The following is a 25,441-nucleotide window of genomic DNA, read 5'->3' on the forward strand; positions in this document are numbered from 1 at the left end:
ACCTCATTACTGAGTCTACCAGAGAAGGGTTTGAAACAAGGTCAACCAATCACATGTCATAGACTTAGAAATAACCACTGGGACTGTAGTGGTCACATGTCCCCACAAGCCTGCTGACTGATCAGTCCTTGCAAGGTAGTGCCAGTTAGAAGACAGCTTTGCAGTCAGACTGGAAGGAGAGCAGAAGTCCAGGATGCAACATGGCCCATGTGCCGTGGCTTGCCAGGCTCTCAGGCTTGCTGGCTGCTCAGTTTCACTCCAGTCAAGCTGCCATGCATAGGATCAGCAACTCCATCAGTCATGCTATCAAACTGCTCCCCATCCTCACTGTCAATTGTGCTATTCTGCCACTCAATCTGTGGGTTTGGTAAGCGCTCTGCATTCTCCGATGCATTTTCCCACTGTGACTGGTCCTTGGACCAAAACCCTTCAACTTTTCCATAGGAACTATTCTTCCATTTCAACTGCTCTGTGTCATCTTGCACCGTAGCCTTTTTTTGGGCAGCTGGCTTACTGCTCCTTGCATCTTCACTCTGGGAAGACTCATCAGACCAGGTTCCTGGTTTGATTTCACATGCATTATCCTCGAAGTCTGAGATCTGCTGGGAGCCAGGTCCACTCTCAGATGGCGAAGCTCCATCTTTCCACTCAACTACATCATCTTGGTCAACCTCACTATCAGAGGCGTCATGCATTAGTTTGGTTGGTTCCTCAGTCAAATGGATGGTTTCGTATTTCGAACCATCCTCCTCCTCTTTTTGGTCTGGCTTCTCCGATTCCAAAGCATCCTCAGGAATTACCTTCGGTACATGCTCCTCCGGATTACTACTAGGAATTTTAGGCTCAACTTCAAAGACAGGGTCAAAAGGGCTGCCACTTCCATTGGATTCTTCTTCTAAGTGTTCAAAACTATCTGAGAAGCTGTCATCTTCTTTCCCAAGGCTAAGCTTTTTGTCAACAGTCTTGCTAGCATTGACTCTTGAGTCCTTCTCATCATGATTTTCAAATAGCCACTCAGCATCAAAATCCATCTCGTGTTTGACTTTATTTAACTCTTTCATGTTAAAACCTAGCAACACCCCAGGCTTGTACTTCTCACAGTCACGGACACACTTCTTCCTTTTGTTACTGAAATGGGAAGCAATGTCGCTCTTCCACAGCCATAGGCTGGCGGCCAACTTCTCAATTTCTCTCCTGGTGGGATAGGGCTGTTTGTTGAAGTATTTTGTGAGAAAGCTTTTCCTAGCTTCGTAAGAATCATCTTCATGTCCCTTGGGGTCTAAAGCTAAAACAACAGGCTCTTCAGGCTTCTCTTCAAAGCAGCTGGGGGAATCACTATCGTCTTCCATCTTTCGCTTTTTTAGCAATGGAAACTCCACTTGCTCGTAGGTGCGCTTCACAGGGGCCAGGCCTGGAGACTGATTGAGCCGAGAAGGTGCGTTTGTCTTGTCCTGGCCATTCTGTGTCTTTCCAACGCCCCTGCAGTGGACTAGATGCAGGGTGATTGTTGAGGCTGTCATGTTGCTAGTGTACACACCAAGGCAATGGATACATTTGTAAGTTAGCTTTTTCTCAACTGGATGAACTGTCTGAATAACCTGGTGTCTTTCTCGTAAATGATGTGCAAGTGCATCAGATATGGGTCCTTTTAGGATTGAAAAGCAAAGAGGGCAAAGGGTTTTCCCAACATCTTTTTTATAGGGCACTGCAGCTTGAGGTGAACTTTTAACAGGGACATCTGCCTTTTCCTGAACTTTTGGTTGTGGCTTTGGAGGAACCGGGGCATTATTTTGGGCATGGTAAGCCACTGATTCAGCTGGGGCATCCCTCAGGTTGTATGTGGTTACCAGGAGATGAATATTGGTGTGACTGCCCTGTTGCAATGTCAAATCAAAACTCAAAGTCGAATCCGTCTTAGGCCCCATCTCTTCATCAATGTGAACCATTCGCATGTGTGCTGCCATCTTTTCCACATCATTGAAGGTTGAACGGCAATATGGACAAGACAGACCGTGAATTAACATATGGTTGAGTAGGGTATCTGTGGGCAAATAGCGATTACAGTAGAGGCATTTGCTAGTAAAATTGTGTATTTTCATAATGTAGTTAGCTACTGCTGGGACTTTCTCAGCTTTATGTTCCTTTTCGAAGTGAACACTGTAGACGTTCTCAGGAAAAAGCTCATTACAGATTGTACATATTTTCCACTTCTGAGTGGCACAATGGTTGCTTGGAGGAGGGCCCGTGGCTGCTGGTGGAGGTTTAGAACTGGACTGACCCAATACTCTAGACGCCTGTGACTGAGACGCAGAGGGAGACTTCACCTGGCCTGAGGGTAGAGAGGAGGTGTTGGCAGTCTGCAGGGAGTACCTGGCTGCTGCCGGGGGCCTCTGCTCAGCACCTAGCCCGTAGGACCTCCCATTTCCACTCGGAAGTAACTGTTTCACAGACTGAGACTGCTGAGGGATGGAAATTGGAGCATTGCCACCGAGACCCAGCCGCACCGATTGGCCAACACCATAGCTCTGGCCCACAGGCTTGACTCCATAGTTGTTTTGCTGTAGGTGAACATTGGACATCATGTTGACTCCTGTCGAATTTAAGTTGGGCTTTGGTATTGACAATCGATTCACCATCTGCTGTGATGGCAAAGACCGGACATTTCCAGAAGCAAGAGAACCACCGATTCTTGGTGGGAGTCCCATGCCCTTTTTCTCTTGAGGCTTGGGAGCAATCAGCATCAAGGGTTTGGCTCGGGGAACTACAACATTTGTGTGCCCGATCATGGCAGTGACCTGATAGCCTATTCTTTCATGGTCCTCAATGACATGCTGCACCAAAGCTTCGTAGGACTTGGGCATGAAAAGGCATCGCTTGCAGTGGATGTTACACTCTTCCCGGGCATTTGCACCTAGTGGCACTGCACCGTTGAGTGACTTTTCTCCTGCCTTTGCTATGTAGGGCGCTGCCACGTGCTGAAAATGTTCCCTGTAGATGTGCTTCCTGACGATCTCATAAAGAGGGTCTCGGTAAGTGCACTTCTTGCAGTAATACACGGCTTGCTCTACATTGTCAGCCTGCTTAGGTTTAAGGCCATCGTTTTTGTTTTTATCTTTGAAAGTGCTGAGGCTGCTACTTGGGGCGCTGGAGTTTGGAGCATGAAATATTTTAATGTGTGTTTCCAAAGTCTTTTTATCTGCATTGAAGGTACAATAAGGGCAATTAAGGAGAATCCTATTTTCAAAGTCTTCACTATGGACATTCCGGAAATGACTTTTGTAGGCAGAGAAGAACTTTGAGGAAAATGGACAAGCACTGCAGCAAAAAGGTTTTGTCCGATAGTCCTAAAAAACAAACGAAACAAAAGAGAACAGAAATGGGCATGAGAAGGCCACACTCAAGGCAGGCAGCCACCGGCCCAGGCACTCCCCCACACATTCCCAGAAACTCTGCCAGGCAATGAGTTTTGGAGGTTTCTCCTGCAGGAAAATTAAGAGAAAAACTCAAATCCATGTTTGAATAAAATATCTTTATTTGTGTCCCTGTAAATTAAAACTCAGTGCTATGTTCTTGCTAAATCTTTAAAACTTGATAGTTTATTTGCTTGCAGGTTTCAGAGGAAAGGCAAAGGCAGGGAGGGGGGGGAAAGCTATCTGGTCTTGGGGGCACACATCTTTAATCCCAGCACTTGGGAGGCAGAGGCAGGTCTATCTCTGTGAGCTTGAGGCCAGCCTGGTCTACAAAGTGAGTCCAGGACAGCCAAGGCTACACAGAGAAACTCTGTCTCAAGCCTCTCACCCCTAACCCACGCCAAAGCTTCAAGAAAACCGTTTTTTTCTCAGTAAAAACAAGAATCAACTATGTAAACCCTCATTTTGTGAATGAGTGATGAGTTTATTAGGCTTCAGACACAGGAGCTCACAGGCACCACTGCTGCAGTGCACAGACCTTTATGAGCACAGTGTATTTAGACCTCCTGTGGACCAAGAGACTCCAGATTGCAAACACTGGCTTCTTTCTAGTTCTTCTCCTGCAGAGCAACTCCACAAAGGCCAAAGAGGGCTGGAGGGCCGGCCGAGCATGGCTGTTTTCAAAGAGGCCCTGGGTGTGATTCCCAGCAACTGCAAGGCAGCTCATGACCATCCCACTGCAGTTCCAGGGTATCGGGTACTCTCTTCTAACCCTTGAGGGCACCAAGCACATACAAGGCACAGAAATACACATTGAAGCAAAACACACATTACAAAAATTTTGAAAAACATTTCCTTAAAAATTTCCAATGAAAAGCCAGGCATGGTTGTGCACACCTTTAGTCCCAGCACTTGGGAAGCAGAGGCAGGTAGAATCCTGAGTTTGAGGCCAGCCTGGTCTACATAGTGAGTTTCAGAACAGCCATAGCTACACAGATAAACTGCCAAGAAGCCAACAAACAAATGGCCAATGAAATAGCAGCTGCCCTAACCTTTTAGACAGAAGGCAAAAATCTTCAGAAGCCACTGTGTACCACAGAGCAAACTGACAGTAAAGATCAACCTTCAGAATAATGACCAAAACAGGTAAATATATATGTGATAAAAGATGATCATTTTTCACTAACTGTTTGGAACCAAAAGGAGACTCTCTCTGATCCCTCCAATCTCCTCAGATGGTGTAGTGGTACATGCCTTTAATCCCAGTGCTGAGGAGGCAGAGACAGGTATATCTCCAAGTTCTAGTAGAGCCAAAGTTACAGAGACCTTATCTTCAAACCCAAAGCTTTCTCTAGGAAAGCTTTCTCATGTAAGAACGCAGCTCAACACTATTCCCAGGGCATAAGTAGAGTTCAAAAGTAAAATTACAGAATTAGCTCAGGCGTGGTGGCACAACCTTTAATCCCAGCACTTGGGAGGCAGAGGCAGGAGGATCTATGTGAGTTTGAGGCCAGCCCGGTCTACAAAGAGAAACCCTCTTAACAACAACAAGAGTGTAGCTTTTCTCTAGAAGACAAGAGCAGCAATAGAGACAGGACAGCAGGCAGGTGGCCACATACAATGCTGGAGAGCACTGCTTAGATACGGAAGCAGGAAGGCACCATGGAGGGACACTCGTGCGCCACAGTCAACCCAGCTAGTTCAGCTTTCTTTTTTTTTTTTCTCAGAATAGCTGTTTTCTTGATACAACATCTTATTTACTCAAGCTGGCCTCAACCTTGTTATGAAGGATGCCCCTGGCCTTTTGACCCTGCCTCCAACTCCCAAGCTCTGGAATTAGAGTTGTGTACTACCGTATCTGGTCTATGTGGTTGGTGTTGGAGATTAAATCCAGGGCTTTGTGCAGGACAAGGAGTACTCCAACTGCTGAGCTCCAATCTTAGTTCCAACTTCATAAATGTTAAGAAACAAAATTTCTGCTTGTCAAGAAAAAAAAAATTCTGCTTGTCCTGTATACTTGAAGTTTCAGTCCAGGAACAACAAACTTTTCAGGTTTTACTACCACTCGGGAAAATGAGATCTGTAATTATACACTTTCCATATCAGGCCATTGCCTGGACAGAATTGCCACTATGAAAGGCTTGAGGGGAAATGGGGATACTTGGGATATCTCCTATGAGACTTACCTGATTTTTTGTAAGTGAAGGGTCCCACAGTCCTACATCCTCCCATGTAGTGTTTTTCAAATAAAAGTCATTAGGTTCAAACTGTTTAAAATCCTAGAAAACAGTGAGAAAAATTTACAAAAACATAGTGGTATCAACCCCAGCCTGATCTGATACATAGATTCTACCTCTTTAACCAGCATGGAGGTCCAAGAGAGTCAACCCACTGAGAACTAATGCAGTGGTACTGAAGACCTCAGCACATATGAAGGCACATGGCCAGGTCTCTAAGAAAATGCTGCAAGAGCAGATGGAAGGTTCCAGTCCCACAGCAGCTCCAAGTCACAGGTCACAACACTGGATGGAGGGATGTGTGCCAATAACCTTATAGGAGGTAAGTGTCTAGTTTGGTGGCATAAATAAATGGAAGGAGGGAGGTGAATCTGGAAAATTCAGACTTACAAACCTAGAAAGTAAGCAACATGCCGTTCAATTTATACTCTAATGTAAAATTGCAATGTTCCCCCTTCATGACTAAGAAGAAAGTAGGGGAACGGTTCACAGCTGTAGGTGGAAAGTTAAATGTGTGCAAACTTCAGAGTATGTAATGAATGGGTCTAGTGGGAGGAGCAAACCCAGTACAGGACAGGAAAGACACCTGGTTATTTGCATATTTATCTAGGAAGGATCACCCCGCGCCCCCAATACAGATCCATGTGAATCTGAAGGGCAGAAGAGTCACCTCCACCCCGGGAATAAACCATTAGAAGTCCACTTTTGAGAAGCTTCAGTTTCTAGGGCACACCTCTGACTACTCTTAGTGGGATTCAGGAGAAGAGAACTTGCTCCACGAATGAATGTACACCAATTCCACCCCTGACCTGTGTCTTCAGCACTGTTTCACGCCAAGCACTGTGCCAGGTTGTGGGATAAATGGCCACACAAGGCCAACTTTGGCCTGGTCAGGAGGAACCTAAAGTCTGTTGGGGAAATAGCTTTAAACACTTCAATGGGAAGCTGTGTCCAACTAATTGTAAGACCCGGGAGGAGCAAGGAGATCAGAAAAAGGAGGAGATGCCTCTATCTATCCTATGGGGCTTGAAAGGCTCAGAAACAGTCTGGAAAAGCCAAACTGTTACACGAGGGTAAGATAAGTCTTTGATGGGCCAGAAGGCTGACAAATGCTCAAACCCTAAGGAAAGAGATGACAAACACCCAAACAACCGTGCCCCAAACGTCAGGTCAACTGAACACTCAGGCCTATCAGAAGGAATCAGGCTCTGCTGTCCCCACTGCCCACTCCCTAGCTGTGAGCCCGATCACTGCTTTCCCAATTCCTCTTCCGTAGACTGGAGACAAGACTTCCTAGAGCCCCCTGAAGGTTACTAAAGGACAAAGCTCACATACAGTTTCTAAAGCACCTCGTGCAGTGTCTGACCCATGTATATTTTCCATGCTGCAACTGTTTTTGGCTCAGGATGCAAAGATGAACTTGCTTTTGGGAAAATGCAGTAAGCCTACCAAGTGAGAAGGCTTTGGTGAAGCTGATGGTACAGTTAAAGTTCACACGCTCACCTAACAGTGAACCATTTTTGCCCAGGACACAGTAATGGATCAGAAGCTGAGTTACATTAAAATTAAAAATGGCATGCTACTTACTTCTATATGTTCTTTACAGTATTCCAACCCAATGTCACTAAGTATTTTTTTCACAGTTTTCCGGGCTTTTCTTAAACTGCCAAGATTGTTGACAGGAAGTTGGAACATAGTTTCTATTGGAAAAAAAGATTTAAGTCAAAGTCAAAACATATACAACTTGGTAAAGTCACTAATTCACTGATGACAGGATCCCAAGCCCTAGCACCATCAGTTGAGAGGATGTCCTCATCTAGTATGTGGACACTTAGAGCAGGGGGGCAAAGGTGAGGGCTTGTCGGCTTTCCCTATTTTATAAGAGGACATTTTATACCGAGAGTCTAGGCAGGCAAGTCTGATTAGGCTGTAACAACCCATTAAGAGATGAATTTGAAGCTGGAGAATGAGGGCAACAATATCAATTAGCTATCTCAAACCAAATGAAGCATGCTGCTCTCCTTTTTTCTCCTTGTGATATTGATCCTATGAACCTGGAAGACCACTTAGAACTTCACAGTACCACACAGCTTCAGGGCAACGCAATGGCACTCTCAGAGAAGCAACAGAACATTCAATGACTGTTTCTGTTTCTTCCTCAAACCAAAGTCCAAATGGTGGTGGGACTTGCTCTTTGGGTGGCAACACATCAAGCCACAGAATAAACACTTGGATGAGGAGAGCCATGTTTGTGACATCAGAGGACATGTGACTGCTGTAGGCTTTCTAAGATCCTTTAAAAAATATCCCTGTGGATATGCATGCGCTTGTGCCTAAGGGAATCAAAAAGCTGCCGGTCACAAACACATTAAAGGTAGAAATGTAGATCCATTTTCCCAAAACTTCTTAAAAACAAAGGTACTTATGTTTAAGAAAACTGAATTGGTCAAGTTTGAGGTGAGATTTTTTTTTTGAATGTGATCTTGTTTTGACAATAATGTAAGTCGAACATAATATTGCAGAATAAAGTAGCTCTAAGAGCAAAGACAGGAAAAAAAAACAAAAAAACACCAAACTTCCCCCCAAAACAAACCAAACAACAACAACAACAACAACAACAACAACAAAAAGACAAGAAACAAAACAACAACAACAACAACAAAAACTCAATACCAAAGCACCAGCAACTGGGATATGACAAATCTGTTTCTTAAATGTAATTGTCACCTTAACTGGCTGTCCAAGACTCAATGTGTGGATGTTCCCATTAAGTCACAAGTCCCTAACACCCTATTACAACGTGTCAAAGTTTAGCTGGGTCTCCAACATCAAAACATTTACTGGGAAGGAACTCAGCACTTCTCAGCTCATCACTCTGCAGATGAACTCCTGTGAGCTAAAGGCCTGCGCCTAGAGTGGCCCTCTTGGGGGGAGGGGGCTGCGCTCGGCAAACCATTCCTCTCCCAGCCTTACAACAAACCAAGCAATAAGGTTTCACTACAATACTATGCATGTTTGAATTACTCCACATGACATGAAAAAGGAGTCAAAGGCCCTCTGGTTTTCCGTAGGCCACCACCTGCTAAGTATTAAGGGTCAGGCTGGGCTAGGTGGTAATCCATCTATCCTAGCACTCAGGAGGATAATGCAGGAGGCTCATGAGTGACTGCTCACCTATACCCTAAATGAAGTAAGCCCTGTAAAGGGACGCCTTCACTCAAAAACAGGAAAGGCAAGTTCAAGTCAGTAACTGGCTCCAGGATTCAACAATGTCACCCACCAGATTTGTTTGTTTGTTTGAGACAGGGTTTCTCTGTGTAGCCTTGGCTGTCCTGGACTCACTCTGTAGACCAGGCTGGCCTCGAACTCAGATAGATCTGTCTGCCTCTGCCTCTCAAGTGCTGCTGGGATTAAAGGCCTGTACCACAACCGCCCAGCACCCGCCCCCACCCTGCACCACAGGGTTTCTGTGTAGTCCTGGACTAGCTTTGTGGACCAGGCTGGCCTTGAACTCATAGAGATCCACCTGCCTCTGGCTCCTGTGCTGGGGTTAAACACCTGCGCCACCATGTCCAGCTCCAGATTTTTTGTTTAAATATTATACTGCCTCTAGCCTCACAACCCCTCTGAACTAGAAACCTCAACAAAGAGAGAGAAAAATAAAGCACCCAGCAGTGCAGAGGAACAGGGGTGGACGGGTTATGTCCCTCCCCCATCCTTTGGTCACCAAATTCCTCTGCTGGCAGTTTCTAACAGGTCCTTGCTGAGATCTCCTTTCAACACATGGCACAAAAAAAGGCAAATTGTCCAACTTAATGGAACTGTCCTCTTGTTCAACAATCACTTCCAGGACACCTAAGCTTTGCAGGTCATGATGCTGGGAGCACACAGTAGGGCCCCAGGCAGCAGGTTTTATACAGTGTTGCTGTCCAGCCTCAGTTGGAAACCACTCCTGACACAAATGATGTGTTGAGGTGAGGACTCAGGCAGGCAACCTGTTTCAGCTCTGCAGACACTGATTAATACACAACTGTTCACATGCTCCAAACATGGCTGTCAGGTGTGCTGGGAAGCAGAGAGGGAAAGATGCCTGAGGCAGTAAAACAGGACTTTCTCTGAGACTCCTAACTCCTAAGGGATGAAATATTGACACAGAGGAGTATTATACTTACTACAAGCTTAGGTGATATAACTGGGCAGCTTCTCAGCTTTCTAACCCAACAATCTCAGCCCATAACCTCTCCATCTTAGTCCCAGCACCTACTTCCTCCATATCTGCTGGTGACTCCTTCCCCACGATTCCTATCTGCCTTTGCTACGGGCTGTTCAGCTCTTTAATAAACCAATCAAAAGGCGAGGGGAGTGTTTGTTTACAAAGTATGATGCAGCCATAGGACTAACAGTACCAAAGTCGGGCCTGTGTTCAGCTCTCTGCTGGGACAGAAACCAGCATTTGAGTATCACAAAGACAATCTGTACAAAGTACAAAAAGATCACCCCAACAAGGTAGCATTCTCCTCATTGTGCCCACATCCCTTTCTAGACACACAAGCAAATGTGCTTAAGCTTTGTTGCAACCAAAAGTCTTGGTAGAATCAAATGGGCAGGGGGATACAGAAAAGAAGTGAGTGAGTCAAAAGGAAAAAATGGGATTGATTAGAAAGAAGTTTGTCCAAACATTTAGTAATTCTACAAAAATCCCCTGACCTCTACAACCAAAACTAAAACACAATATGGAAAGAAGTCAATTGGTAAATTCTAAAGTAATATCAGGAGCCCTCAACACAAGTGCCTTATTCACAGCCATGCACAATGGGAAAAGTTCCAGCCAGGCTGACCGCCAGCTCTGAGAGACCCACTTGCTTCTGTCCCTGCCTCCTGGGCTCTAGACTAAGGCATGGGCAACCAAGCAATCCTAGCTCACAATCAACCTTTGAAGAAGACTTAGATTAATTCTGAATGAGTGAGTCACACCTTATTCTCAATCACACTCACACCTAAGGAGGAGGGTAGGAAAATCACAGTTTAACCCAGGCCAAACTCCTACTTTCGTGTTTTCTTAGGAAATGAGAGTCCAATGGCTGCAATGAAAATCTGATTTATCTAGACCCCAAGGCTAAAGATGAATCAAAACTATGTATACAGTATGCCTGATCCCCTCTGCCCTTCAGATACCAAACCCAATTACTTCAAGCAACAAGAGGGTAAATAGAAAATAGCCCAGCTCTATGTCAAATGTTTACAGGGGCAAAAACCACAATGCACTGTCAGCACTTGACAATACTGAGCAGACCCTGTGAGCCCAGAGACTAACTGAGCCAGTCTGCCTCACACCTCATGTCCCAGACTCATTCAGAGGCTGAGTAGGCTCTTACGAGGACCCCAACAATGACAGCGACAGTTCAGGAGCTCAAGGAAAGTACCAGTGAGGTTTGTCTATGTTAGTGTTCCTGCAGAGCTATGAGGTCAGGATGGCACCATTGACCCCTATTTTAGAACTATAAAAGATCAAACAATAAAACCCAGGCAAGGGTTGTTAATTCCACAGTAAAGCAGCTGTCTGCCATCCAGGAAGCCAAGGTTTTGAGTCCTGTATCTCAAAAACAAAACAAACAAAAACCAAAACACACAAACACTTCCACCAAGTAAAACAAACAGAAATGAAGGAAAGCTTTTGGAAACTTTGAGCATAGAAAAACACAAAACAACAAAAAATCCTCAAATCAACTTGTCCAGGTTAGACTAAAGCCACTCAGGACACAATAGTGCCCTTAAAGGTAAAGCCACCTTGCTTCAGTATGCACTCCTCCTTGATGTTTCTAGATCTCTACTGAACTCGTTCCAAACGCAACAGTAAATAGGATAGCCAGCTAACCACAAGCATCTATTTCTGCCACTTCCCAAAACTATTTAGGAACCAAAATCTGAGCATGTACCAAATGACAGCTAATGAATATATTACTTACAGGAGTGACGTAACACTTTGGGTTTAAAAGACCAATCTAGCACCACAGGAAGCACCAACAAAAAAACAAAAGAAGGTTTCTTCTTCATGCAACGCCAAATACAACAGAAGGCATTTGGTCTAAATCAGTGGTTTTTAAACAGTTAATATTTTCTTGACACAAGGTCTCATATACGCAAGGCTGGACTCGAACTGAGCCTTTTGCCTTCATGTTGCAAGTCCTAGGATCACAGGCCTAAGCCATCCTCCCCATGCATTTTTCTTTTTGCCAAAGTAGCAGGCGATCCTCCTATATCTGCATTTGTACTTTGCTAGAACCTTTTGTTCAGTAAGCCATCTTTTCAAGAGGCTTCTTTCAGTCTGGAAGTGACCACTTACATACTCTGCCATGAGGAAGCAGCTAACCCTTTCTTCCTGTCATGGTGGGAAGGGGCCCTTCAGGATCCCCAAAGAAGGGCTGTCTCTGTCTCTCCTCCCGCCACCCCCCCCCCCCCAACCACCATGATGCTAATTCTGGCTGCCCAGGGCAAAATGCTTTGGATTAGATAAAACTACAACAAAACAGAAGAAAATGAAGTCTAAGGGCTGGAGAGACGGCTCAGACAGAGCAATGGCTACTTTTCAAAAGGACTGGATTCAAGAGGCTGGATTCTTAGCACCTACATGACAGTTCACAACTGTCTGTAATCCCAGTTCCAGGGGATTGGATATCCTCTTTGAGTTTGTAAGGCCACTAGTCATGATATAGTGCAGACAATATGCAAAGTATCCCATATATGCTGGGTGGTGGTGGTGCACGCCTTTATTTTTTTTTTTTTTTTGGTTTTTTGAGACAGGGTTTCTCTGTGTAGTCTTGGCTGTCCTGGACTCGCTTTGTAGACCAGGCTGGCCTCGAACTCACAGCGATCCGCCTGCCTCTGCCTCCCGAGTGCTGGGATTAAAGGCATGCGCCACCACGCCCGGCTCGGTGCACGCCTTTAATTACAGTACTTGGGAGGCAGGGGCAGGTGGATCGCTAGGAGTTTTTGAGACCAGCCTGGTCTACAAAGCGAGTCTACGACAGCCAAGGTTACTCACAGAGAAACCCTGTCTTGAAAAACAAAACAAAATATCCCATACATAAAGTAAAAATAAAACTGAAGGAAAAAAAAAAATCAGGTCTAGGGCCAACCAACTTTAGTGGGTAAAAAGGGACACTTACCATTAAAGCTGGTGACGTGATTAATCCCAGCATTCAGGCAGAGTTCAAAGCCAGCCTGGTCTACAAAGCAAGTCTAGGACAGCCAAGGTTACAAAGAAAAACCAAAACCAAAACAACCAGCCAACCAAAACCAAACCTACATACCTACCAAACAAATAAACAAAACCCCCAAACTCCTGGTGACTTAAAAGTTCAATTCTTGGGACCCACATGATGGAAAAGAAAACAATTGATTCCTACAGGCAAGTCTCTGACCTCCACACATGTACCACGGCACCCCCAACCCCACAAACAAATGCATCTGAGCAAATGATGACACAAATGTACTGTTTTCAGAACCACTGTCAACATCAAGCCTTTAAATTAAAGACATTTCCCCCTTTCCCCAAGTTTTCTCCCTCTCCCACCTAACTATGATCAATTATTTTTGCCATCTCCTCAGTGATCTTCAAGTCATTCGTCAATGGATAGGCTACAGTTTGTCAATCTCCCTGGTTGGCCCTGTGTGAACTGATGCCACATCCTGGATGTGACAAATGCAGGGGACAGAGAAGCAACATTAATTCTGGACATTATTTTTAAATTAATGCTAAAGTGTGCATGTATTTGTTGGAAAGCATTTCACACTCCATACAGACAAGAGCATGCCAGAACGCCACCAGCACAGGGGAAATGGTCTGAAACTCAAGAGCCCAGTCAAGAAAGAGATCAATAATCTGCACACAGCTGAAGTAAGCCAGATGACCCCACAACACCCAGAGGAGAAACAAAGACTCAGCTGAGAGGACAAGGCACACTCTCACCTTAGCTCCGATGCTAGTGGCCACTAACTAACCACACTGAAGGTTCTTTTCCTTTTTTTTTGTTTTTTTTTTTGTTTTTTTTAAAGGAAAGCTGGGTGTGGTGGCACACACTTGTGATCCCAGCACTGAGGGAGGCAGAGGTAGTCTGGTGGTGGCGCATGCCTTTAGTCCCAGCACTTGAGAGGCAGAGGCAGGCGGATCGCTGTGAGTTCTAGGCCAGCCTGGTCTACAAAGCGAGTCCAGGATAGTCAAGGCTACACAGAGAAACCCTGTCTGAAAAACCAAGAAAAAACCAAAACAAACAAACAGAAACCAAACCAAAACAACAAAAAGAAAAAAGAAGGAAGATAAAAAAATTAAATGTGGGCACACACGTGTAGGTCAGAAAACTTTTAATAGTTCTCAGATGGGCATGGTGGTGCAAGCCTTTAATCCCAGCAGTCGGGAGTCAGAGACAGGCAGATCACTGTGACTTCCACGGCAGTCAGAGCTACACAGAGAAACCCTGTCTTGAAAAACCATGGAGGGAAAAAATTAAGAGTTCTTTACCATGTACATCTTAGGAATGAGCCATCTTATGGACACTAAAGAATCTTTTTATTCAATTTGCAATGCTATTGTTACACAAACAGAAATGGTATTCCTGACAGCTTTTTTCTGCTGGCTAAAATCCAACGTTCTATGCAAGACGAACAAGCACTCTACTACTGAGCATTACACCCTTTCCCCCAAGTACATGATAGCTTTTCTCTTTCTTTTTCTTTCTTTTGAGACAGAGTTTCTTTGTGTACCCCTGGATGTCCTGGAACTCACTCTGTAGAACAGGCTGGCCTTCAGCTCAGAGATCTGCACATACAGACACACATTAAAAAACAAAACAACAATTTAAGGTCAACAGTAACTATGAAGTATAATATACGTATATGCATAGCCCTGACTGGTCTTCTACTCAGAGACTGACACCCTCTGCCTCCTGAGTGCTAGTCCTAGAGGCATACACCAACACTGAAAGGCTGAAGGAGATAGGGCTTCTCTGTGCTGTCCCGAAACTCACTCTGTAGACAAGAGACAATTTTTAAAAGCAGTTGGTGTTCAAAATCAGGGGAATTTATCACTGATGAGTCTTAGCCAAAATGATGATTACTGTACCTGTTAAGATTTTCTAGACTAGGAGCTAGGTGTGATGGCAGTTCCAGCACTTGGGAGGCAGAAGAAAGCAGATCTCTGTGAGTTCAAGGCTATACACAGAGAAAACTCAAAAAAGGAAAAAAGATTTTCTAGACTAGCATGAGTCTCTAGAGCAAGTTCCTGGATGCAATCTAGATGATCTTGGCATACTTCCAGAACATTCTAGACACTGTTAGTGAGTTACTTAGTGGTAATACAGTAAGTGGAACCTATCTGGGTGGCCCCAAAACTTTTAAGCACTAAAACAAACCCCAAAGAACCAAAACAAAACAAAAAACCCCCAAACCAACCCATAAATTTATTAGATAGCTTTCTTGGCAAACTGGCTCCACTTCTAGAAGACAAGAGCTGTGCAGTGTATCATTAACAACGAAGTCTTAATGGACTCTGCTTCAGATGACAGATTACAAGTTCAACTGCACTTTTGTTTGGCTAAATTGAGCATGTGACATTGCACAGAGGACCTTCAGAAAAATCCCATGTATTAACTTTAAATTTTGCATTTCAGCCTGGCATGGTGGTGCATGGCTTTAATCCTAGCCCCCAGGAGGCAAAGGCAAGCAGATTCCTGAGAGTTCAAGGCTAGTCCATAACAGCCAAGGCTACACAGAGAAACCCTGTCTCTAAACCAAACCAAACCAAACCAAACCAACCACAAAAGCCTTTCACTTCTTTCTGGTAGTTTTAAGAGTTTAATGCCGGGCTGGAGAAAGGGCTCAGAGGTTAAGAGCACTGGCTGCTCTTCTAGAGGCTGAGTTCAATTCCCAGCAACCACATGGTGGCTCACATTCATCTGTAATGGGATCGGATGCCCTCTTCTGGTGAAGACAGATTACTCATATACATTAAAATAAATATATTTTTAAAAGTTTAATGTCAATTGAAGAGACATTTTAGGCAAAGGCAAACTAGAACATTCTCAAAAAGGGAAGAGAACCCGACAGTTGCTGTACAGCATTTAGGTTACCAAGAAACTTCCTAAAGATCAACAGCGTGTTTCTCATATCACCAACTACCAAAATTATAAAGATAATCTATGATTTAGCAGCTTTCATTCTAAATGCTCACCACAGAAAATTCAGAAACATGGCCGAACATACTGATGCAACTGAGAGAGAGAGATAGAGATACAGAGAGAGATGATTTGTGTCTATGCACTGCTAGCCTAACATGCTATCTTTCAGGCATTTTTTTTTTTTTTTTAAATTCCAACACTGGAGTCAACAAAGATCTTAAGATGGTGATTCTTGGGGCTGGAGAGTAGTTTTAAGAGTTTAATGTCGGGCTGGAGAGAGGGCTCAGAGGTTAAGAGCACTGACTGCTCTTCCAACGGGCTGGAGTTCAATTCCCAGCACCCACACGGCAGCTCATAACTCCAAGATCTGACACCTTCATACAGACATACATACAGGCAAAACACCAATGCACATTTAAAAAAAAAAAAAAAAAAAAAAAGTGGTTCTCATCCTTCCTAATGCTGCAACCCTTTAATACAGTTCCTAATATTGTGGTAGCTTCCCAACCATAAAAGTATTTCATTGCTACTTTGTAACTGTAATTTTGCTACTGTTAGGAATCTTAAGGTAAACATCTGATCCATAGGATATCTGATATGCAACCCCGCTGGGGTCTCAACCCACAGGTTGAGAACCAGTGTCTTAAGGTATAAGGCACTATTTTTCTTATTTAAGATAAATGATGTCCATTAAAAAGGAAATTGTTGGCCTCTTCACCATCTATATCACTGGCTGCCACAAAGCAGGGGCTCAAAACACAGACTGAATAAGGCCCTGTGCATGTAAGGCTCACCATAGGACAGCCACAAACACCAACAGCAAAATGTGTGCTATGTCAGGTATGTCACAAAAACCTTCAGATGTAGCTGCTGATGGGGCCTGGCTCCAAGTTAGCAATTATGGCCATGGTGCCAGTAGCAGTGAAGCCAAGCTCTAGCAAGTCCTGTACTGGATTCAAATAGCCACCATGTAAAGGCAAAGTTGGAAAAGTAGGTTGATAAGGTAGGGGCACTGAATGTAAAGCTACGGTCTGTGATGACTACTTGCAGGAGTAGAAAGAAGTCATACACACAGACAGACACACCAATATGGGTGCGTGTGATTACACTGAGACACACCAGCAAGGACCACCACACTAAGTTATATTCCTGAGACCTGAGAAGTGGCAGTTTAAAGCTATGTTAGTAGATTTTTATTCTGGCTGTGTGTTTATTTAGAAAGGTCTGAAGACATCAAGACTCACTCTTCTCTGAAAGGTCTGTGAAGCCACCAGTACCTTAGGTGTGAAGTAGACAGCGGGGCTCAGCAAAGGAAGGGAACAGAACCATTCCAGGAGCACAACTTATAGCCAAATTTAAAAAATGCTTTCTTTTTCTTGAGACAGTTTCACTACATATCCCTGGCTGTCCTGGAACTTACTTTGTAGACCAGACTAGGCTCAAAATCTCAGAAATCTACACAACTATGCTGAGATTAAAGATACACTTGTCTTCAATTAAAAGACAGTTGTATTCACAGACCAAAACATACCTGTTTTGATATATAGACTTCACTGTCAAACTTCTTGAGAGGTAGGGTTGTCAGTAAAGCTGCTATTTGCTAGAAAAGATGGTAAAATGCAGTGAGTGACTGAGAATCTACCCAGGAGTAAACAGACCTGTGCTGAGTCCCTTGCTTTCCCACAGACCAGCTAGCTTTGTGACCCTCAAGTCTTGTTACTTAGCCTCTAGAAGTGTATTTCCTTGTGTGTTATGGGGGGCCTGAGAGATGGCTCTACCAGGACTCAAGTTTGGATCCCAGCACTTATGGAATTCAATGTGCTCTTCAAGATTCCAAAGGTATCCACACACATGTAGCATATACTCACATAGACATACAAACACATTAAAAATAAACAAATCTAAATTTTAGCACACACCTTCATTCTAGCAAGTGGATCTTTGTGAGTTCAAGGCCAGCCAAAACTACAGTGAGACCCTGTATCAAAAGAAAACTATAGGATCCCACCGTCCAAATGTCAGGATTAAGCCAGGTAATGAGTCAATGCCAATGCAGCTCTCATTATTTCCTGAAGCCAGATCTAATGACCTTGTAGAAAGCTTAGGTTATCTTTTTCCTGAGAACCAGCTGTAGTTGCCATGGTAACATCTTTCCATATAAGTATAATGTGCATCTGTACTCACAGACACACTGGAGTGGTTTTAGCAGTAATTTATGTACACTTAGTTGAGCCATTCAAATTAGCACACTCTAGTCTTTATGTAAATTCAGTGGCACTTCAAGTATTTATCTTATGGGACTCTTGCAAATACATCACACCTAAACGAGCAACTTGTGTTTTGAGACAGGGCTTCTCTGTGTGGCCTTGGCTGTTCTGGACTCACTTTGTAGACCAGGTTGGCCTCAAACTCACAGTGATCTGCCTCTGCCTCCCCAGTGCTGCGATCAAAGGCACATGCCACCACGCCCAACTTGAGTAACTTTTAAGACTCATATTCCTACTCCCATGTCCAAGGAACAAGGGTGAAAGCTGAGACACGAGAGGTCTGACCCCGTAACTCTACAACAATTTAAAAGCTCTTATTGTACTTGAAAAGATGATGTCTTGGTGCTATCATCTTTAAAAAGAAAATAGGGATGAGGACACGTGTAAAAGATAACTAGATTCAGAGTACATGATGAGGAAGGCACTTCTCAATCCATCTCATCGTAAACATGACTATACAAGGCAGGGACACACACTAAGAGTGAACAGCTTCTTGTGAAAGAGCCATTTTCTGTCAGTCAAGTATGGTGGACAATCTGGCTTAAAAGGAATCTTAAAAAAAAAAAAAAAAGCAAAGCAAAGCAAAGCATCCTTGTATCTCAATGCTGTGTTATTTTAACCCAAAATGAGAAATTATTTTCTGCACCATCCTTTTTTTGGGGGGTTGTTTTGTTTTTACAAGACAGATTTCTCTGTGTAGCTCTGACTGTCCTGGACTCACTCTGTAAACCAGACCAGGTTAGCCCTGAACTCAGAGATCCGCTTGCCTCTGCCTCCAGAGTGCAGGGATTAAACCTGTACGCCACCATGCCCGGCTTCTGCACCATTTTTTTTTTCTTCTTTTTTTAACTTCTTTTTTTGGTTTTTTGAGACAGGGTTTCTTTGTGTAGCCTTGGCTGTCCTGGACTTGCTTTGTAGGCCAGGCTGGCCTCAAACTCAGAGATCCTCTGTCTCCTGAGTGCTGGCACCATGCCCAGCAAATAAATATTCTTAAAAGTGTCCCAAGCACAGGTCCAGACATCTGTAGAGACCGTGGCTCACTGTACCGCTTACTGTACATAGTAGAGTCCTGATTTCTTTATTTAAAAAAACAAAAACGGAAAACGAAGACAGCACTGACAGAATGGTTTCTAAAACCAAACTGATGAGGTATTAGATTTATCAACCCCCCACCTAAGACAGGGTTTGTCTGTGTGGCCCTGGCTGTCCTGGACTCTCTGTAGACCAAGCTGTCTGTGAACTCAGATCCACCTCCCTTTGCCTCGAGTGCTGGGCTGAGACATTAATCTTTTACTTGTCCTTTCTGGTCATGTATTCAAGTGTGTGTGTGTGTCTGTGTGGTATGTGCTTTAGCGCATGTGCCTGTAGAGGCCAGAAAACGATGCTGGACACTATGGAGATAGAGGTGGTTTGGAGCCACTTGACATGGGTGCTAGGAATTTCAGTTCTCTACAGGACATATTCTTAACCACTGAACAATCTCTCCAACCCCAATCTTTTTTTTTTTTTTTTTAAAGACAAGGTTTCTTTGTGTAGCCCCGAACTCATAGCCATCTACCTACTTCTGCCTCCCCAGTGCCGGGATCAAAGGCGTGTGCCACCACTCCTGTCTCCAGCCCCAATCTTAATACTCTAAAATTGAGTAACAGTTATCCCTACCAAAGGCTCCTAGCCAAGTCACATGAAAAGTGACACGTAAGTCAACAACAACAGGCACCAATAACAAATCTACACTCTAGCCTAAAGAGAAAGTATCAAGATGTGTTAAGACTCAGCTTCCCCTTCTACAGCTATCTCCAAAGTCCTTTATGCATGCCTCTTATCTCCCAAAGGTATTTCTGGCACAGTGCTGGTCCTCTTTCCAGGCTCCATGATTGTTCTACCATCTGTCTCGGAGGAGAAAGAAGAGGCAAAGGATTGCAGTCACACACACTAAGATGAAGGATCTTGAATAGGACAGTCTTTATTTTGCATTTTTCACTGTCAAGGACAAGAATGTGACTCATATTCTGAGACCACCCCCTCTACCCCATACATCCTCTGTGCAATCAAGTTGATGAAGCCACCCCTACTTTTAGGGAACAGGCCAATATAGGGATGTCTTTCTTTGTAAAGGGACTAAATACAGTCTTAGTAAAAACTGGAAAAGAAAGGCAGGTGTAAGGAGTACTAAGACACCAGAAACAAAGGAGGAAAAACTAAACTCCTATCTCAGCAAGGAACAAAAGCCCATGGCCACAAATGCTAAGACATGGATGGCTTACTTACATGGCATTTCCACACTCAAGATAGGAAATGTCAATTTGCCAGCAAGTTCAATAACCCTGCTGAAGCACCCATTTGGTTAGGTAGCATTAGCTTATACTGGCTTCAAAACCACATGTCCATATTGACAGCCTGAAAAGCACACAAACTCCACTAAGTGATGACACTAGCTGCAGGGGCAGCAATACCACAAGTTTATGTAATAGCAACAAAATGTCAAGTTCTTTGAGTCTCACTAACACTATGCCCATTAGGAAGCAATTTTCTCCCTACATGTCTCCTGGGCAGGCCAATGAAAACTGAAGTCTTACTGAAAAGTATTTTACCTTCCAAAAGGTACAAGAGGTTTTATACCATTCATATTTTGAAGTTCTTTACAGACAAGATGAACAAAAAGCTTACTGTAAAAGTCATGGTCACTATGGGAAAATAACAACCTTCTAATAATAAGGAAATGAAAAAAATTTCTTTAATATCATGGTAAAAGTTACCATAAACTATATTTCTAAATATTTTATTTGTATTGACTGTAACAATCATTCTCAACTCTTAAAAAACAAACAACCAAATGGGCGGATAAGAACACATCCATACACACCCAGTTAATTAAGTTCAAAATCTCAGGGCTTCAACCACAATAAAGCAACATCCGAACAACAACAAAAAGATACCACTTAAATTTTCAAGTTTTTAAATTTTTTAACCTACCAATATTAGTTCTTACTTCTTCACTTATAATAAACTAGCTATTTCTCAAGTTGCAAATTTCCCCAACTCAATTGGTAGAGCAGACACCAGCATTAAGATAATTAATCAGAGTATAATTCTGAACACTTCTGCTTTCCAAAGACTGAATTCTTTTTACGATTTAAGAAATGTGCTACAAGGAACTTTTTTTTTTGAGACAGGGTTTCCCTGTGTAGCCTTGGCTGTCCTAGACTCACTTTGTAGACCAGGCTGGCCTCGAATTCACAGAGATCTGTCTGCCTCTGCTTCCCAAGTGCTGGGATTAAAGGTGTGCGCTACCACACCCAGCTTGGAAGTTAACAATTTTATATGTGGTATATTGTATATATCTACACTTTCAGTAATTACTTATTGATCATTTACTTTAAACCTTTGTGGAAACAAAACATGTTCAACATTGTGAAATTAAAATGCTACCAGAATTTTTTTCCAAACTCTGGTTTAAGAATAAAAGAAAAGTTCTAAGAAAAATCAGTTCACAGTGAGTGTTTCCTACATAAGGTCTTTAGAAAACTAAGGATCTGGTTATTTTCAATGTCTAATAGACTATTACAACAGTAGTCAGAAGAAAAACTTTCAACAAATCAAGATAAGAAGGTTAACTAAACAGAACACCCACTTCCCTACTCCAGTTAACCAAGGTTGTTAAAGAATTCTAGTTCATATGCTACAAACCTCAGCTTTCACTGGGCTAGAGATGTCTAGGCTGTTAAGTGCGTTGGCTGCTCCTGCAGAGGACCAAATTTGGTTCCCAGCACCCACTGGGCAGCTCAGAACCATCTACACTCTCTTTTGGTCTCCACAGGCACTGCATGTACACAATGCACTTCCACACATACACATACAGTAAAAGCAAATTTCCACTTTCAAATTCAACTGTGCCTACCCTCCCCTTTCTGTACCAAACCCATTTAACTGTTGAAACTGCAGAGTATACACATTCTCACAGCCCACAAAGTTCCCTGAAGAAAAATGATCACCACCATAAGGATACCAGCTAACACTGTCATTTCATGGATTAGAATGAACAAAAGCACATTTGCAAGCTCTACTTCAAATAGGAAATTGTCCTGATACTGTTCACTTTAAGAATTAGGTAACTATCAAACAGATCATAGGTCAAAGTTTATACATCTGACAAATACTAATACCATAGCATTTCAAGACTACAAACAATCCTACTTGTATTTAATACTGGATTGTGTAAATACTAAAAATATATAAATAAAAAACCGTGAATCCAATGCAGTCTCTTAGAGCAATACTGGTACCAAGGTGCCTTTTTACTCAGCAAAATGTTACTTGGTAACAATTTAACAAAAAAACAACCAAAACAACAACAAATCTTAAAGCATCAAATGGTTAACTATGTATCTTTGTATCTTGCACCCCATAAGTATGTCTAAGATGTTTGTAACAGTAGGATAAAGTATCCACAGGTGTCAACACCCACTGTCAATCTTCCCAAGCAAGAACAAGTGTGTGGCGAGGCACTTTCCAATCAAACCCAGGGACTCCAACCAGGCTAGTCACATCTCTGCCAATGATCTCATTCATCCAGCCCCCTCTAATCAAGTAATTAAGGCTTTCAGAAGCTTAGTCTTGAGTTAGACTTAAAAACTTTATGCTCAATAGTGCAGAATGCAAATGATTATAACACTATCAACTATAAATCTTTTTCTAAAAAGATACATTTCTTAAATGTTCAGAACCCACCTAGTGCAACCAGCTCTAACCAGTTCCTTGAGGGATGTGGCTAGGCTGAAATCTTTGAAATATAAGTTTTGCTGGTGACCAAGAAGACGAAGTCTCTGGCTTCCCTGATGCTGCAGTCCCCATCCTCCAAAAAGATATACCCACCGGTGTGAATTGACAATGTAGTCCAAAGAGCAAGGCAGGGAACGGAGTCCAGATCCTCAAAATGGCAGTACAGGGAATAACCACTAGGCCACCTATCAGTTCAGTACAAAAAGTGCAACCCTGTGCATCACGGTGTAAAAGTTGGGGCCTAGGTTTCGTACTGTGCATCTCACACCTATGGAAATAACAACAGGAGTAAAATCTACAGAAATCAACAGACCCTAAGAAAGTGGGTGCGCACACAAGACTGGTGTCAACACTTGCAAAGGCAGTTGGCTACTAACATTGTATTTCTGGAAGGCTGAAGTTGGAAGGCAACACAATTTTGCAACCAACTCTATTAAGTTTGACAAAGAAGTCAATGGGGACCTGGTGTTTACCAACAAAGCCTTGCAAATCATGACAACCATCTCTCATGGCTCTCAAAATCACCACCCCAAAAAACTTCTCAAGAATGACACTTCACTCTCAAAAGAGTTGGAGAGATTTGGACTGACCAGTGATACCCCAAGCCCATTCTTTTCATGTTTAAACAGCACCCCCCCCACCTGGCCTAGGAAAGAGATACTGATACACTCAAACCTTAAGGTGGAAGGATTCTTGAGAAAAGGAACTCATGGCCCAAAGATGTGCACCGAGGTGACTGATCAGCAATCTAGAGTCTGAGGGTGACTACTTTTGAAAAGTAAAAAAGACAACTTTCCAAACGGAAAGGTGGTGTTCTTAAATAAAATCTCTCTCCAGACTCACTTAATCCTTCGCCATGTTGCTGTCAGCTCACCAAGTGCAAGTCTTGCTGGGCCCATTTTCACATGGTCTGTAGAAGGCGCTGTTAAGCACATCCTGTTCTAGTTCTGGGGCCCTTCCCCCCTCTGCAGCCTTACCCAGTGCAGAGAATGCGCCCCCTACTGACTCCAACACTCATTGCCTTTAACCGACTTGGCTGCGGTGCATTTTGGGTGGGGGCTGGTATTTTCTTCATGGCCATAAACCAGAAGCAACAATGCAGATTTATAAAGAAACTGCAGAAAGCTATCCAACAGACACCCCCCACTCCACACCCCACTGTGAAGGTTCAAGACACAGGCACAAGAAGCATCAGGGATGGGAACTGGGCGTTTGGGGCTGGACAGCATGAAAATGGCTAACACAGGAAACAGTTTGGTTCTTTTTCCCTCCTAAGCCTTTGTCTGTGAAATGGGGTTATGATAAGAACTGTCCAGAGGAACTGGTGACTACAAGAACACTAAGAAGACACTTGGGGTGTGTGGCAGGGAGTGAGGCTAAAATGGTTATTAGACTTCAGAGCCCTATCTTGGACAGAAGAGGAAGAGAAGCAATCGCGCCTTTTCTGGCAGACAGGCATCCAGGTTGGGGTGGGGGAGGAAAAGGACAGGCAGCCCAGAGGAAAGAAGAGGTGAGTAAGAGGGTGCTCAAAGAACTACTCCCCATTCATTGCATTCGGGGGAAAAATCTTTTCGCGGTTTTCTGGATTTCCATTTTCTGACTGCAAAGTTGGGGACCAGAAAGCTCTGAAGAGGCAGTGCTGACCAGGCAGCGGAGATTGAGAGAGCAGGGCTGGTGAAGGACTGTGCTGGTTAGGGTGGGAGGGAAGCTGGCATGTTGTTGGGGAGTCACAGACTTTCACTCCATGCCATGCACGCTCCCCGCCCCCCAGGCCTTCCCCACCACCCCGAAGTCTAGGGTGGGCAGACCTGGCAGAAGGGTGGTTCCGGAGACTGCGGGCGTGCGTGTATGTGTGTGGGGGGGGCATTAGTTCTGGGGATGAGAGAGCGGGGTTCTGCTGGGGGCGGGGTGGGTGCGGGAAGATGCCACCAGTCGCAAAAGCCCTGGGTGGCCCGCGGCCTCCCGAGGCGAAGGGGGTCGGGCTGCAGGAGGGCAGCGGCCCGTTCAGAGCAGTGTGTGCGTGCGGAGCACAATGACCGCGCCCGGGACCTGCGGCGGGCAGGGCAGGCTTACCTTGGCTCGGCCTCGAGGCGTGCGCGGGGCCGGCGTGCTGCGGTGCCCGGCGGCGGGCGGACGGCGGCACGGCGATGGCGGCGAGGACGCGCCCGGGGCCTCGTCGCGCTCGGGCTCCGGCTCGAGCCGCGGCCGCGGCTGCTGCCGGGGGGCGCGGCGGACGCTGCAGAGCGGCGGGCGGCGGCGCGAGCAGTGCAGACAAAGGAGGGGCGGAGGGCGTGGGGCCGCGGCTTCACCGTCGCGGGCGGGCGGCGACAGCCGCGCGGCTTCTCCGCGGCGGGGACCGAGAGAGGGAGCTGTGTCAGAGGAGACGCCAAATCCCCCCGAGCGCGGCGTGGAGGGGGAGGGGGCCAAGATGGCGGCGAGCGGGGGGCGGGGGCTCAGCTCATGGGTCCCGGAGGCGGCGGGTAGACCGGGCCGGCGGTGGCGGCGGCTGCGGCGGGCGGGGGAGGGGGTTGGTCCCGCGTCTCCCCTCAGTAGACAATACAAGCGCCTCGGAGCAA

General features: G+C 44.6%; 1 protein-coding gene across 6 annotated transcripts; it reads right to left on the minus strand.

The window, feature by feature from the left end:
• Adnp (activity dependent neuroprotector homeobox) lies at positions 1–25,008 on the minus strand. 6 transcript variants are annotated; one of them, XM_051143839.1, is made up of 5 exons: positions 24,939–24,983; positions 22,959–23,133; positions 7,235–7,347; positions 5,597–5,689; positions 1–3,344 (listed from the first exon to the last, which is right to left on the minus strand). In XM_051143839.1, the coding sequence occupies exons 3-5, from the start codon at positions 7,340–7,342 to the stop codon at positions 231–233; spliced, it is 3,315 nt and encodes a 1,104-aa protein (XP_050999796.1). In that variant the 5' UTR covers positions 7,343–7,347; positions 22,959–23,133; positions 24,939–24,983; the 3' UTR covers positions 1–230. The 6 variants fall into 6 exon arrangements, with proteins under 6 accessions (XP_050999796.1, XP_050999794.1, XP_050999797.1 ...); XM_051143837.1 differs by lacking the exon at positions 24,939–24,983 and adding an exon at positions 17,351–17,419 and having other exon boundaries at positions 22,959–24,181; XM_051143840.1 differs by lacking the exon at positions 22,959–23,133 and having other exon boundaries at positions 24,939–25,008.
• Between the last annotated feature and the right edge of the window lie 433 nt (positions 25,009–25,441).

The sequence above is a fragment of the Acomys russatus genome, chromosome 4, assembly GCF_903995435.1.
Source record: "Acomys russatus chromosome 4, mAcoRus1.1, whole genome shotgun sequence".
Lineage (NCBI taxonomy): Eukaryota > Metazoa > Chordata > Mammalia > Rodentia > Muridae > Acomys > Acomys russatus.